This window comes from Elephantulus edwardii, unplaced genomic scaffold, assembly GCF_000299155.1.
Source record: "Elephantulus edwardii isolate Elephantulus edwardi_28Jun2011 unplaced genomic scaffold, EleEdw1.0 scaffold00021, whole genome shotgun sequence".
Lineage (NCBI taxonomy): Eukaryota > Metazoa > Chordata > Mammalia > Macroscelidea > Macroscelididae > Elephantulus > Elephantulus edwardii.
The window spans coordinates 9,310,071-9,325,836 of NW_006399771.1; the positions used below are offsets into that span (position 1 = coordinate 9,310,071).

The window sequence follows — 15,766 nt, forward strand, 5'->3', positions numbered from 1 at the left end:
TAGCTGTTATGTTATTCCTGTCTGGTATCCAGGTACCTTAACTGCAGACAGATAGTATTTCAAAGCCTCAATCGCTGTGGAAATAGAATAAGAGAGAGACAAACTTGGGGCAGACTGGAGCAAGACACTGGTGAGAGCCAGAACAGAGTGAGATCCTAGTGAGAGCAAGAACCTGGTGGTGAAGCCGTAGGGATGGTGGTGGAGAAACTGTGGTACTGCTGTGGAAAAACTGTGGCAAAGTCTTACCAGAGGCTTCTTGTATTGGTGTTCGCCACACTTTAAGATTTTGCTGTTCTCGCTGGATGGTTCAATAAAAAAGCTGACTTATAACCGCTCTGAGGCAACTCTTCCTGGACGATTGAGGAAACCGGAGGCTTCCTGAATCTGCATTACTGAACTGAAACCAGGACTTTTCCTAATTAAGGAATTGTGTTTTGCTGTTAACATAGTTTGAGACTACTGGACTAAACCTGGACTTGTATCATGAGATATCCTTTGCCTTCCCCACTCCCTAACCTATTTCCCTAATAAACCCCATTCTTGGAACCAGAGCTGTGAGTAAGGTCTGTGAGTCAACAATGACTACCGAACCCAGTTACTGGTGTAAATGGGTACAGGAGCATGGAGGATGGCATGTCTGACCTAGTGGATAACTGCTGTTACGGGTATTATTGATTGGGACAGTTCCCTTTTATGAAACAGGCAGAAGTCACACTTGGCCACATCATGTTGCTTCTGTTCCTTTTGCAATCATGCTTCTAAGGCTATAAATTGTTATGGAAACAGACTCACATATTTCACCAAGCTTTTAGTTAGTGGCATTAACAACCATTGTCACTAGGGCTCTTTCAAGCAGAAACATTCAAATAATAATATCAACAAAATTAAAGTAAATAAGGAGGATACTTTCTAACTACAGACTTCAGAGAACATTTTAAATTGTTACTACAGAAGCAAAAAGGAAAAACTATGTAAACTGAGGAAGACTATTTTAAAAACTCAATGTCTAACTCATCAAATTCTTGCAGCTTAATAGCTGTAACACATGAGGTTTGAAAGAAAGGTTTTTTAAAACAAAGAAAAGGAATAATAGTGTGTGGGGGAATTTAATCGTCCTTTTTTTAAGTTAAAACACACTAATCATCAAGGAAAAGCTTAACTGTGGGTATGAGTTTAAAAGGTTTCTAATTTGTGATGTTAAATACAGGAAATAACTGATGTGTCATCAAATTTAACTTGGAAAAAGGCCAGTGTCAATATTTCTGTACTGGCAACTGGGGATTCTCAAGTTCTCCAGGACAATCAATTTCCTTTGTACTTTCAAAGAAATAAATCACTTAAAATAATCCATCATCAAATGCTGAAGCCAATCTTATTAAATAATCAGGTTTTCTCCAAGAGAAGTGCTCTTGTTCTCTGTGTGTGTGTGTGTGTGTGTGTGTGTGTGTGAGGCGGGGGGAGGGAGGGAGAAAGAGAGGTGAAGGTGATAAACTCCTCACACATACAGTAATAATATATCGTGAAGAAAATTGCAGTGATATAAATACAATGACAGACTAAAACAAATACTAAGAGAATACTAGAAATATGCATCAAGGTACTAAACTGTGTTAAAAACTAGGATTTATAACAGAGGAAGAGGGGAATCACTAAATGTTATAGCAGACAGAGAAAAAGAAAAAAAATAGGGGTTTGCCAAGAAGTGGATTTGAGTATTTCCAAGAAAATGGGTAAGAACACTCACTCATAGAGGTCAGAAGAGTATAAAGAAGTGTTTTCAGTTTTATATCCATCTTTTTAGGAATATATTTCATATGTATTCCTGAAGCAAGTAATATATCTCTATAATGTGCAATGAATAATTTATATTATACTATAAAATGCTATAAAAATGCTAATGACATGTCATACCAGAATTTAAATATCCACCCCAAGTTTAATGAACACTTGAGGAAGAGATTCTATAATTGTTCACAAAACCCTAGTCTGTAAGTAAATGTGGTGGAGAAAGAACTTGTATTCTGGAATTCTGGAACATAATTTCTTATCATCTCTATTCATTATTCATTTAATTTGAATATGTTAATCTATCTGAACTGATAAAATAACTGAATACAAGTTCACTTGGGGTATTGATGCTTTCAGGACTATTATATATGTATTGTCGATCAACACTTTTAATCTCTCTGCTTTCTAAGCAGCTGCTCTTCCAGTTGGAGTGCTACGGTATCACCTGACAGGGGCTTATATAACAGCATGAGTCTGAAGAAATGGGCCTCACAGCCATAAATCCTAACACTAGAGTGCAGTTGGGACACTTGTGCCATGCATAATTATATCAAATCTCTATTACCTAAAAAGAATTTACCCTTGATTTTCAGCATGCCTTCCATTACTGCAAATGCATCACCTCTACACAAATTCAAAGCAGAACATATTTCAGTCATGAAAGGCTTAAGTTATATTTTTATTTAGAAGACCACCTTACCCTACCCATTAGGAAAGACAAGCACGGCAATGTAGCTTGTTATACTGCTTGTCTATTCTAAATGTAAGGAGCTCTTTTGTCATTGTCCTCAGCTTGTCTGATGACACCAGCCAATCTGTACCAGAAAGTGACACAGTCTCCTCCCTTTATGGTTTACAGGCTCAGACAGCCAATGGAGGGACGCTGAGTCAGAACCAATTGGCTGACATTGAGTTCAGCTGATTCTATATATATATGCAACAATCGTTATTCTATATACATGCAACAATCGTTTCTTGTTTCCTTGATAATGATTCTCTAAATCCCATCCTTGATACAAGATTGTCTGGTTCCATATAATTAAGTCTGATTCATCTAAATATTTCATACAAAGAGTTACACCTTTAATGATGTGAATGATAAAATCCAGCCAATGACTTTCCTAAAATACAAGTTACTATCACCAGATTTTCTAGGTATAATCAAGCCAGTAATACTTGTGATGGTATACACACCATTGAGCAAAACAGTCACTACGTGGTACATGTCCGAGAAAAGTTCCAAATACAGTTTTGCCCTAATTCACTCATGCTGAAGTTTAAGAATACAGTTAGAATTTTTGCCACTTTAGAATAGTTCAAAAAGGAGGATAAGTAAAGTTTGTGCACAGAAAACACAAAAAACTATTTGGGAATGAAGAGAATAAGAAAGATACTCAAACTCAAGTCATTGTTGTCTAGTTGAAACCACTCACAAGCTGCTCCTCAAGTGGCTTTGTGGAAGGCTCTAATTAGCATGGGAGGAGCCAGTGTTGAATTTGAACTGCAAATAAGGTAGTGCCCTTGGTTAACAGCTCAACTCCCCAAGGACTCAGCCACCAACGACCCCTAGGAAGGATACTACTAGATGGTAATTTGAGTGTATCCATTTCTCTACAATTGAATTAAAAAATAAGTTTAAGCTTCAGTATTCTCTTCTGCCATTAACCTGGCAGGAATATGAATTAATGTAGCAGGTGGGCTTGTGTGGTTTTAAAAGCAATGAAATATAATCAGCTGTCTGATATCGTATTTCCAGGAAGGCAAGTGACATCTAGACCTAGGCATGATCCTTCGGCAACCATACTATTGGCATTAAAGTCCTCAAACTTCCCACGGGGACTGTATATCTTCTGACCCGAGTTTAATTGAAACTTTAAACAAAATATATTACCTATTTAATGTAGTTGAACTGGATACTGGCCTTTGTAGTATATAGAGTAATGCCTAGAAAATTAATTTCTGTAACTGTAGTACATAAATTAAGATTTATATGAAAGGTCGGTGATGGGAAGAAAAAAATTAACCCACTTCAGTTTTACACTGATGAACACATTTTTAGAAAAAATTATTTTATTTTTTGTGAATGTGTTTTATATTCATTCTTCTCAATACAGAGCCAAAGTTCATAACTACTTTATCACATCAGCTATATAATTTACATAGTTAAATGATAAAATATAAATGTATATTTTACTCTTTAGGGTAACTGTATACCTCTAATTAGTTTCCTGGTCTTATCCTTCATACAATGAAACAATACAAGTTAAGGAAATAGATTAATCAGAAAAAAATAAAAGTTGTATTCTTTTTTAAGGTAGAGAGATTAATGGCTAAAACAGCTATACAAGGCCATATTCATATTTATAGAGTAGACTCACTATTTTTAAAGAGAGCTAAGGGGGAGAAAAACCATACGGAAGTAGGAGAAACTAAAATCGGGAAAGCAGGTGGCATAAAAAGCTTAACACTACTGGGGTGTTAATGCTTCCACACTTGAGATGTGAAGTTCAAATCTTACACAGTTAAAAAATCATCCTTCATCTCCCATTTATAGCCAGTATCCTGAATGCCTCAAGGAATTCATTTAAGAACAAGTCACAGAAGAAAACATTAGGCACGTAAAACCAACATATCTAAATGAACTCTGAATATTTCTAGTTATATAAATGTGTATGCACAAACACACACACACACACTTTCCCCCACATAACAGGATAAAACTACTCCTCATATACTGGATGGCATACAATATCAACAGTCCAATAAAATTGGAAAAATCAATAATAATTGACAAAAGTGAAAAGTCAGTTAAATCATCCCACTTCTTACTGGAAAAAATGAGAAGAAAATGCTTTTTACATTTTAAACCTCTGTAAGTAAGATGATCATGAGCTTCAAGCTGGAGAGGGGAGAAGCATATTTTCCAACACTGAAAAGAGTTTTGTAAAGTAGCCAGTATGTGAGCACGTGTATATGTGAATAATAAGAAAATCTAAAAACTGTGACATAATCTGGCCATATAGGCAATAAGCAATAATTTTCATATTCATACAATTCCTCTAGAACACAATTTTAATAATTTCATAAGGTAAAAAAAAGAGCATGCTGTTGTTAGGGGCCATGGAGTCAACTATGACACACTGCAATGCGATGAAAGTACGTCAATCATCACAAAACTATTTCAGAAGACTAAAAATCATAAATACATGTGCCAATGACAGAAATAATCTGATACGATAATTTTCAAACTTTCTGTGGTCACTGTTGTTTTGGACTGGGTAACAGAGACTAGCCTGCAGTTATATGGAAAATTTTTCTAATATTAGAGTTAACATTTTATTTTCTATTCATTTATTTCTTAAGGAGAGGCAATATAAAAAAAGAAAAAAAGCTCTGTGCCAAATGTGACATTTTCTGAAAGGTTTTATGAAAGGATAAACACTATCTTTCTATTTCATGCTGCCACCACCTTTATATTCCTTTTAAGTGCTTGTGACATCCCTCCCACATACACACAAAGAAGATGCTCCAAACACAGAGATTATAGACTATAATAATAAGACAGTAACCTGAGGTTCTCCTTGACGTATTGTGTTCTCTTTATTTTCACAGTACATTACCACAATGCAGTAAATCTAAATTAAGCAATTCCACTGCACTGAAAACACCACATAAACTCATTTAAATAGTAAACATACTCGTAGCTGTTGAGTAAAAAGTGACTCCAAGCTGACCCTCCACTGGATTTCCAGGCTGTAAAATCACAGTGGATGAGACTGTCCCATCTTTCTCACATAAACAGCTTATGGATTGAACTGCCAAAGGGGTGCAATCTTTAAGGTAGCACAACTCCTTATAGATGTTGTTGCTTTTATGTACCATCAAGTTGCCTGCGACTCATAGCAACTCTACGTACAACAGCTCTGAAGCCTGCCCTATTCTGAGTCAGTCTCACTGACTCTGATAAATTATTCCTCATTACCCCAGTTACTGTATCAATCCATCTCATCTGGAGTCCTCTTCTCCTGTGCTGTCCCTCCACCCCTTCCAAATATGATGTCCTTCTCCAAGGACTGGTCCCTCCTGGCCACGTGCCCAAAGTAGGTGAAACAGAGCTTCAAAATCCAAGTCTCCAAGGAGAAACTTGGTTTCATCCTCTACAAAATGGGTTTAGAAGGGAGACATTATCTCTCACTTATCAATGATAAATTATCATTATCATTGCTTTACAGACATTATTATCGTTAATGTCAGATGGATCTTGGCAGAAAGCAGAGAGTACCAGAGGAATGTCTGTCTCTGTGTTTCATTGATAATGCAAAGGCATTTGACTGTATAGATCATAATAAATTGTGGTCAACCTTGAGGAAAATGGAAATCCCAAAACACTGGATTGTGCTCATGCAAAACCTATACTAAGACCATGAAGCAGTTCTCAGAACAAAGGAAGGAAGCGTTGAAGGGTTCAAATTCAGGAAGGGAGTGCACCAGGGATGTGTCATGTCTCCATACCTTTCTGACTATATGGAGGACATATGAGGCCCCCAGAATTCCCATTAAATGATAAATTGGTATAAAATGACCTTTTGAGGGGAAGGACTCAAACTGACTAAAATAATTGGAAGCTATAGAGCAATTTTATTGCCCATAATTCTTTATTGTTGTTATTATTGTTATGTGCCACCAAGTCGCTTGTGACTCATAGTGATCCTACATACATCAGCTCTGAGCCCTGTTCTATCCTGTGCCAACCTTAATGTTTCTAACAGAGAGAGAGAGAGAGAAGGGAGAAAAGAGAAGAAGAGAGAGAGAGAGAAGGGAGAAGGGAGAATGGAGAAGAGAGAAGGGAGAGAGGGAGGGAGAGAGAGAGAGAGAGAGACAGACAGAAGAGAGAGTTTCTTCATATATGGTTTACAACCTTGGAAACTCACTGGAGGGTCAGCTATGAGCCAGAACCAATTCCACAGTAATTAGACAGTTGTTATGTGCTATCGAGTTGACTACAACTAATAACAAACCTGTCAATAATCGCTTTGAACTTTACTCTCTCCTGAGCCAACCTCACTGTCTCTAATATAACTGACTCCATTTCAACAGTCAGTGTCAATCCGTCAAATCCAGTGTCTTCCTCTTCTGCGCTGACTCTCTACCCTCTAAGAATGATATACTTCTCCAAGAACTGGTCCTTTCTGGCAATATGCCAAAAATATGTGAGACAGAGTTTTAAAAGCCTTGCCTCCAAGGAAAAAATTGGTTTCACCCTCTCCAGAACAGACCCTACTTTTGTCTTGGCAGTCCACCGCATGTTCAATACTCTTCTCCAAAACTATAATTCAAAGGCATTACTTTTCTATCATCCTTAGTCATTATCCAGCTCTCACATGCATAGCAAGCAACTGAGAAAACTATAACATGGATCAGGGGTACCTTAGTCTCTAAACTGACTGTGTTACTCTTTAGCACTCAGGAGAGATCCTCGACAACAGATTTTACAAAGCAAATTATCTTTCAATTTCCTGACTGCTGGTACCTAGACTGTTGATTACGGGTTCAAACAAGATGAAATCATTAACAATCTTAATCCTTTGTCCACCTAACATGATATACTATTTACTGGCTGGGTGATAAGGATTGTTTTTTTTTTTTTCTTTATGTCGAGATGCAATCCATATTAAAGGTTGTGGCCTCTGACCTTGTGCAGCAGATACTTCAAGGTATACTCAGTTCCAGTGAGCAAAGTTGTATCATCTGCAAAACTAAGCATTTTATGACTTCGTATCTTTCACAAACCCAGGGGAAGTAAAAGTTCAACTTTGGTTACTATCATATTATTCTGTATGTATATTATTTGTATTTCATTGTGATTGATGTAATTATGCATGGTATACTGCATGGCCATTATTGTCACTTAAGTAACTTTGAGTCTATGAAATCAAATTGTACACCATTCAGTTAAACAGAAAATGGTAATGACGTACAAATATCAGATGATTACATCACATAACAAACTGGAGGATGACACATCACTAAAAGGTTGCCAATCACAGTTTAATCAAGTTAACACATAACCATAACCTGCACAACCAACATTATCCTAGCCTGGCATGTTGGTGACGGTTACTGACAGACATATGTTACTAATACAGAAAATGGTCAGAAACTGGATTCTTTTTCCTCTTGTCTTTCTCATTGTCATTGAGTTGGTTGACCCTTCTTTGGGTTTCCAAGTTGCATAAAAATCAGATTTCAGAAAATCTGTTCAACTATTCTAAGTAAATAAATTTGATGGGAAATTCAGTTGGCACCAAAGAGACATGGTCTTTCAGCCAGCAGCACAACCCTCTACAGACCTCCATTACAATGACAAAAGCATCTATACTGAAAGAGCAGATGTAATGAGAATATAATTTGAAATAGTCCTTTTAAAATTTACTTACAAATTGATACCACAATAATCAATTTAAAATATTTTATTCTCATAAAGTCTGAAAGATATAAAATGTGAAGTAAATGAATCAAAATGAAGACTAAAATGTTTAGTTTTATAGGAACTTCCATGGTTTTATCAAATAAAGTAATTAAGGTGTACAAATAAATTGGGAATTTTTCTACAGTTTCTTATCACCTGTAAATCAGAACTGGGTAGGAAGAGAGTAGGAAAGGGGGAAAAGGAACTGGATGAATATAGAAACACAAGTGGTTGGGAAACAGTGGTCATGAAGGGGTAAATGAATGAGAGACATGAGAAAAATTAACACTTAGAGGCTAAATCTAACCAGACATTATAATCCATCACTGATCCCTAAAGGGCACTAATAAAATGTAAATGCGAGAGTCAGAAAATACATTCAAGACTGTTGATAAACTTCATAGGATAATCAGCACATGCTGACAGACTAATGAAACTGATGAACTGATAGGGCAGCTTATCTCCAGGGTCATTTTTTTCCTTGTCAAATGGAGACCAATCAAAATGTATCAGGAGTTAAAGCACAACTCAGGGGATTCCATCCATTTGATTAGGGGGCGAACTCATTCTCTAGGAAAATAAATAGTTTCATGAACAATTGAAACTACCAAACCTGGTCAAGTGATAGACCTACACATAAAGTCAAATAGAAGGCAGCCACCAAATTTATGGAAGGAATCATGAATTTTAAATTACACTGGAATCCTCCCCTGCAAATCGTTAAAATTGCTTTTCAGAGTCTGGGCAAAACAACTGCCTTCTTCTATAATGGAAAATAAGACATAAGACTAAGCAATAACCCCCGGGGGACACACTTGTCTTTTGCTGCCTGTGTGTGCTCTGCATCTGTGTAACCATATGACAGGCAGATCCCAAGGTGCCAGTTGACTTCCCCATCAAATTTATTTACTTAAAATAATTGAACGAATTTTCTGAAATCATTAACTATACTGAACAGCACCACTTCCCATTAACAATGAAGATGCCATATGCAGTCTGATGTCAAGGATTTCAGAGACCTTTTTCCAATTTAAAGAGAGACATCTTATATGACATTCGAGTAAAATCGAGAATAAGTCCATCTCAAAAATTAAAGTTAAGAATAATGCCAACTTAAAATCACTGTGCCTCGTTAGGCAAATTTAGGGAAAGTGATCTTTTTAATTGTTATTTTGCCATAACGTCTCATTTAACATTAATATAGAAAAGTTAATTCAATTTATAAATCTGTATGCTTTAAGCTCACACTTGATGAGAGGTACGTTTATCCACGTGATACAAAGCTAGATAGTAAAAGACACCGTTTTAATCCAGAAAAGTTTGAGGGAAAAGATGTGTACACGTAATGACACTACATTTTAATGTACAGTTATTATTTATACCAAAGGGGGGGGGGATGTCCAAAACCCTAAAAATGAAAAATAAAATGATGCTCCATTATCTTCGTTAATATGAACATCTATTAAAGCACAGACTTTGCATTATAAAAACTACACCACACTATCAAATTTTTTAAATGAGAGAATACAAAATTAAAAAATAATCCTAAAGATAATGGCATCTAATCTCATTTTTTAACACATAGAGGGACATAGAAATATTAAACAATATAACTTAATTTGAAGAAAATGGTGATGTGTACCGTTTTGTGCTTTCAACACACACACTTCACATAGGATAACGGCAATTTCTTCTTCCCCGCCCCCCACTGCCCCCGCTTTCCCTGAGATAGCACCATTATCAGTAACAAAGCACTATAAATTAGGAACTCTTTTCAAGAGTCACATGCTAAGTAAGTGGTTTCCAACTTGACCCACTATCTCACTTGTCAATAACTTAAGTCACTGCTTTCCAGTTGGCACTGACTCATAGTTGATCCTCCAGTGGGTTTCCAGACGCTATAAACTGCATGGCAGGAGATTGTTCTTTCTCACATGAAGCAGGTAGTAGATTTGAACTACATTTCTTCAGGGTGACAGGACTATTTTTTTTTACTCCCTAAGCCAGTAGCCATCACAATTTATTACAAAGAACGCATAGATCTATCTTGCACGTGGTAAGTAAATGTTCTTTAGGGATTCTGTTTCACTTCTTATACCCAGAAAAATCTAAGCTCTAGATTCATATACTCCTTGACAAGAATATTAATATTTAACTAATTGTTCACAGTTAAAAATTAATTGTAGTTTCTCATTTACTGCACTTAGGGTGTTCTCTTTTTCCTATAAAATGCTAACTTGAATAAACCCAAATATCCGAAGTCAGATTAAGGAAGATCATATAGTTATGGTTCATCATTTAGAAACTTCAAGAATCATAAATCTCTTCAACATGGAAGTTTTCTTTTTGAGAATCCTCTGATTAAGACAGTAAAAAAAAAATAAAGTACATTTTCACTATCAAAAAAAGACAGTAAAAATAGAAAAATTTTCATAAATTTGACAAATTCATTTAAACAAGGTGTATTTGTTTTTCTTGCCATAGTTCTGGAATATTACAGGAATCTTTAGCCAATGTGCTGGAATCAGCTGATATTGTGTGCAGTCAAGTCACCTGTGACCCATAGCGACCACTATGTACAAGAGGTCTGAAGCCTTTCCTTATCCTGAGCCAGTCTGACTAAATTCTGACACACCAACCTCCATTGCCCCAATCACTGTATCATTCCATCTCATCCTGGGTCTTCCTCTTCTGAGCTGTCCCACCAGCCTTTCAAGCATGATGTCCTTCTCCAAAGACTGCTCTCTCCTGGCCACGTGCCCAAAGTATGTGAGCCAGAAGTTCAAAATCCTAGCCTCCAAGGAGTAACTTGGTTTCACCCTTCCAAAACAGACCTATTTGTTTTCTTGTCAGTCCATGGTATGTTCAACTCTTCTCCAGCATCACAACTCAAAAGCATAGGTGTTTCTTCTGTCATCTTATTCACTATTCAGTTATCTGATGCATAGCAAGTAACTGCAAAGATGATGGCCACGATTAGGCAGACCTTCGTCTAGACTGACATTGTTGCTTTGTGAGAATCAGCAGGCTAATTCATTTCCTCTCATCAGGAGTATGTTCTAGTATTTGGATATGAGACTCAGTTGTGAATAAGGGTATCTTCCCCCCCATGTGAGAATCAACATTTCCATTTTTATATTTTTATTTAATTCAAACATGTTTCCATTTTCCCCCAGGTTCCTGAAATATTAGCTAAAATACTAATGTTTTACTTACCCATCATGTTGTACAAGCTCTGTGGGGCAAATTGTCTTGGCATTTTCTGAATCGCTTCCTTATATACAGTAAGGGCATCCTAATGAAAAAAAATAACAAAAATCATTACTGAGTTATGGAGATATTTACTGAAAATATGGTACAAAATTCTCTCAATATTCTTCCAGTGCAAATTCAAAATGGTTCATTAAAAAAAAAGAATTGAGCTGTCCTATGATATCACTTCAACCCCATGAATGAAAATACTTGACGCAGTTAGTCAAGAATTATACATAAAATGTAATGTAACAAGTAATCTAATGCTAGCAACATTTTTGGATTATAAATTTTCCACTTTAAACACATTATCCAATAAATGAACTGCAAAAATTCATATTTTGAAATAATTTAAAAACATATAAATTTCCCCATTAATTTGAAGTCTCTAAGTTCAAGAGGATTGAATTGAAAAACTAAACAAATCTTTAGGTACTGGAAATCCAAAAGAAAAATTAAATGAGCATGAATTTTAAAATCTGTATCATCTCTCTTCCATTTGACTCTTTAAAAGCATATATATAAAGGTGGGTTTGTGAGGCAACTGAACTAAGGAGATGACAACATGAGAGAACGGGTGGACAGAGGCAGGCTTATGGTGAGAGAGATGACGCAGGGTCATGTCTTAATTTCCTGTACAGCATTTTCACACACTAGCATTTTCATTAAGTGGCATCAACTTCCTAAACAACTTGTCTCCGGAAATTCTATGAACTTTGATAAACATCAATAGTTGTAGAGGGGCCGCTGGCATTTTGTTCATAGGGTCATTATGAGTTGTGCTTGACTAGAACACAATCAACTACAATAACAACCCCCAAAATAAAGTAAATTTTTGTTTCACTGTAGTTTTTAATAGATTTACACACAATAGGTTTACACCAAATATCTTCCTCCTAATAAAGGAGAAATATAAACAGTGTATTTCTTTAAAGACATCAATACTTTCAACAGCAATTTTAGAAAATAAGTCACGATCATTTATTTTTAAAATACACACAAAAGGAATAGATAAGCTTGAGAGATAGTACATGTTAATATTCCATTTTCAAAGAGTCATAATACATATTACATATTCAAATAGCTCTGAAAAACTGCACAGTAAAGAAATCTGTTCAATTTGGTTCAGGGGAAGTGTTCTGTTTTGTTTTTCACAGTAAGTTGGTCACAAAATCATTTTGATTAATGCACGTATTGGCTTCTTCCAGGATGGGAATATTGCCACTCTAAGGATTATACTGTGACAAAGGAATGAGAAGAAAGGACCAGAGAGAGTGACCTACCTCATAGTGTCCCTGCTCATGATAGAGTTTTCCCAGGTTGTACAAACAGCTGGTAACAGAGCTCTTGTGAGCATGAGGATCCTTTAGGTTTTCATCTGGGATCTCTGAACACCTTAGGAATGTTCGTCGAGCTTCTTCTGTCTTTCCTTGGTTCATTAGAATAATACCGGTGTTTAAATATGCAGCTGAGGAGAGAAAACAATGAAAGTATTGGAAGAAACTGTTGTACATGTTGAATATATTTAAATTATTGTTGCTTAAATTTTGCTTCAATAGATTATTTCTGCTTATTAGGGTAAGGCACAAAACAAATATTGGAACAAATATGTATAACATCAATAACGTAGTGTGAACCAAAGGTATCATATGTAGGGCATGGTCCATAGGGAGTTATGCGCTAATCCAAAGGGGGCATCTCTCTCATGGTTCAAATCTACCGGCCATTTGACTAGAGAAAGATAGGCAATCTCCTCCTGTGTGCTTAATAGTCTCTATAAACCTGCTGGAGGGTCAGCTATGAGTCAGTTTTGACTTGGTAGCAATGAGTTATAGGTACATACATATGTATAGTAGATAAGTCTACACTTGAGGTTCAAAGCATTTCTAACTTAAAATGTAGTAGAAATTATTTCTTAAGATTAAAAATATTATCAACAAACATCAAAATATGATAGAAGTAAGAAAGATGTAATTATTGCTTCATTGATTCATTGCCACCAAATATGAACTAAATGATATCTAACTATCTGGCAAGTTTTCAGAGGCAATAAATCCCTCATGATGAGATTATACATCTTTCTCTGGGTAGGAGATGACCTTTGGGTTTAAAGAGAAACTCCTTACCTACCAGGCCAACAGAGTCCCAGATGTAATTGCGAGAGGTTTATAATATAAGCAGAAACAATTAGCATCAATAAAAACAGGAGCTAAGGAATTAAATGACATTTTACACTGAGAAAAATCTGTGCTGGCCTGGAGAAGCCTTTAGCTATGGGCTACACTCTTGTGGCCCAGGTGTAAGGAACTCAACTGTTAACACAAAAACACATGATTCAAATCCATTCTTCTTAGGTAAAAGATGGCCAATCTTCTCCCATGAGATTTATTGCCTCGGCAAATCTGCTGAAGATTCAGCTATGGGTCAGTTCTGACTTGATGGTACACAAAAGTAACAAGCTCCATCTCACATACTATGGGCATATTTCCAGAAGGGTTCCAGTCCTTGGAGAAAGACATCATGCTTGGTCAGGTAGAGGGATAACACAAGGGGGAGGGAAGACCCTGCATTAGATGGATTGACTCAGTGACTGGAGTAATGGGGGGTAGGTGTGTCAGAGACAATGAAATTGACTCAAGGCAGGGTAGAGTTTAGAGCTATTCTACACAGGGTCACTGAGTCAAAAGTGACTCAATGGCACATAACAACAATAACAACAAATTCCACCAGAGCTGCCTACATCTGCTGCATAAATTGCTTTTTTTTTCCTCCAGAAAATCAAAGAAGAATAAGGTGGCACTTTCCACACCATGGTATTTTCAAGAGCCTCATACACATGAACTAGCTGGACAATGAATAAAGAAGAGTATAGAAAAATTAATGCATTTGAATTAAGGTATTGGAAGAAATACTGTGTATAGTATTAAATGACAGAAGACTAAATAAAACTGTCTTGGAAAAAGTACATCCAGAACATTCCTTAGAATGAGGATGCTGAGACTTTGTCTCACACAGTCTGGATGTGTTTTCATGCAGGACGGTCCCACGAGAAGGCCACTGTGCTGTAAAGCAGAGGGTCAGTGAGTAAGAGAGTAATGGATTAGGACAGTAGCAGCAACAGTAAAGTGTCAACATATAAACACCATAAGGACTGTGCAGGACCAGACAGTGTTCCATTCTGTTGTACATGGGGTTGTTATGGGTCAGAACTGTCTTGACGGCACCTACCAATCACTTAGACAGAGGTGGACCATATTTTTCCCCTGTGAGGCTGTAAAGAACAAAAGTCATTTTCACAGATAAAGAAGAAGGGAGAGGTATATTTTAAAAGAACTTGAACCTTACTTACAAGCTAGTGTGGGCCTGCTCCCAATTGCCAATTTATAATAATGTAGGGCTTCTGTAAACCTGCTGTTCTCCTGTAGAAGCAAACCCCTGCATAAGAGAAAAAAAATACAGAAATTTGGAGACAGAAATATATTACTACACATAAACCACAATTTTTTCTTTTATACTCCAAAAATAAAAATGGTTAACGGGGCAGTAAAATGCTGACCTGGTACTATAAAAATAATTCTAAATAGAAGGAAATAATTCCTCAGGAGAAAATATACTGGATCAGAATCAGTCACTTTTATATAGCATTAGAAAGTATTAAGAATTATTTTCAAAAATCCTTGTAACACCACTGAAGTTTCCCCATGAAGTTTCCTCTAGAATTCCAACCACCTGGGTTTCTTCATGGAGCACACACATTTTTTCATCCCTTCAGAAAAGCAACTTTTCGAAAGCAAGCATATATACATGAGAAGCCTCTTTAGGCAGTCATGTTGCCAGGTGGATAGCTGACCGTGGCTGCCAGGAAAAGTCAGAGTTGTCTAAGACAAGAGGAAAAGACTCAACAGTTAATCAGACAGCATGACTCTCACTGCCTTCGAGTCAGAACCAACTCATGGGTGACGCTCCATTAAGTTTCCAAGGCAATACATACCCAGAAGGAAATTACCAATATTTTTTCCAGGGAGCTGCTAATAGATTTGAACCACCAGAAAGGCATCACCTTTGAGTGAGGAGGGCAGCTCCCTACGGACTACTAGGTCACCACAGCCATCTAGACATCATAAAAGAAGCAGATATAAAGAATGCTGTCCATGCTGTTTGCTTGGATTTCAGAACAAGGGGCAAATTTCAGTTCACTGTCCTGTGACACCTTCCTCTACAGATCATAAACGTCATGGGAACAAGGGGCAAATTTCA

At 36.6% G+C, this 15,766-nt stretch overlaps 1 protein-coding gene across 1 annotated transcript in view; it reads right to left on the minus strand.

The window, feature by feature from the left end:
* TMTC2 (transmembrane and tetratricopeptide repeat containing 2) overlaps positions 1–15,766 on the minus strand; it is a 675,945-nt gene that overhangs the window by 236,272 nt on the left and 423,907 nt on the right. The window contains exons 5-7 of the mRNA XM_006882534.1: positions 14,859–14,944; positions 12,793–12,977; positions 11,474–11,552 (exon numbers count right to left, since the gene is read on the minus strand). Of these exons, the coding sequence (XP_006882596.1) occupies positions 11,474–11,552; positions 12,793–12,977; positions 14,859–14,944 (350 nt within the window). The remainder of the gene's footprint in view (positions 1–11,473; positions 11,553–12,792; positions 12,978–14,858; positions 14,945–15,766) is intronic.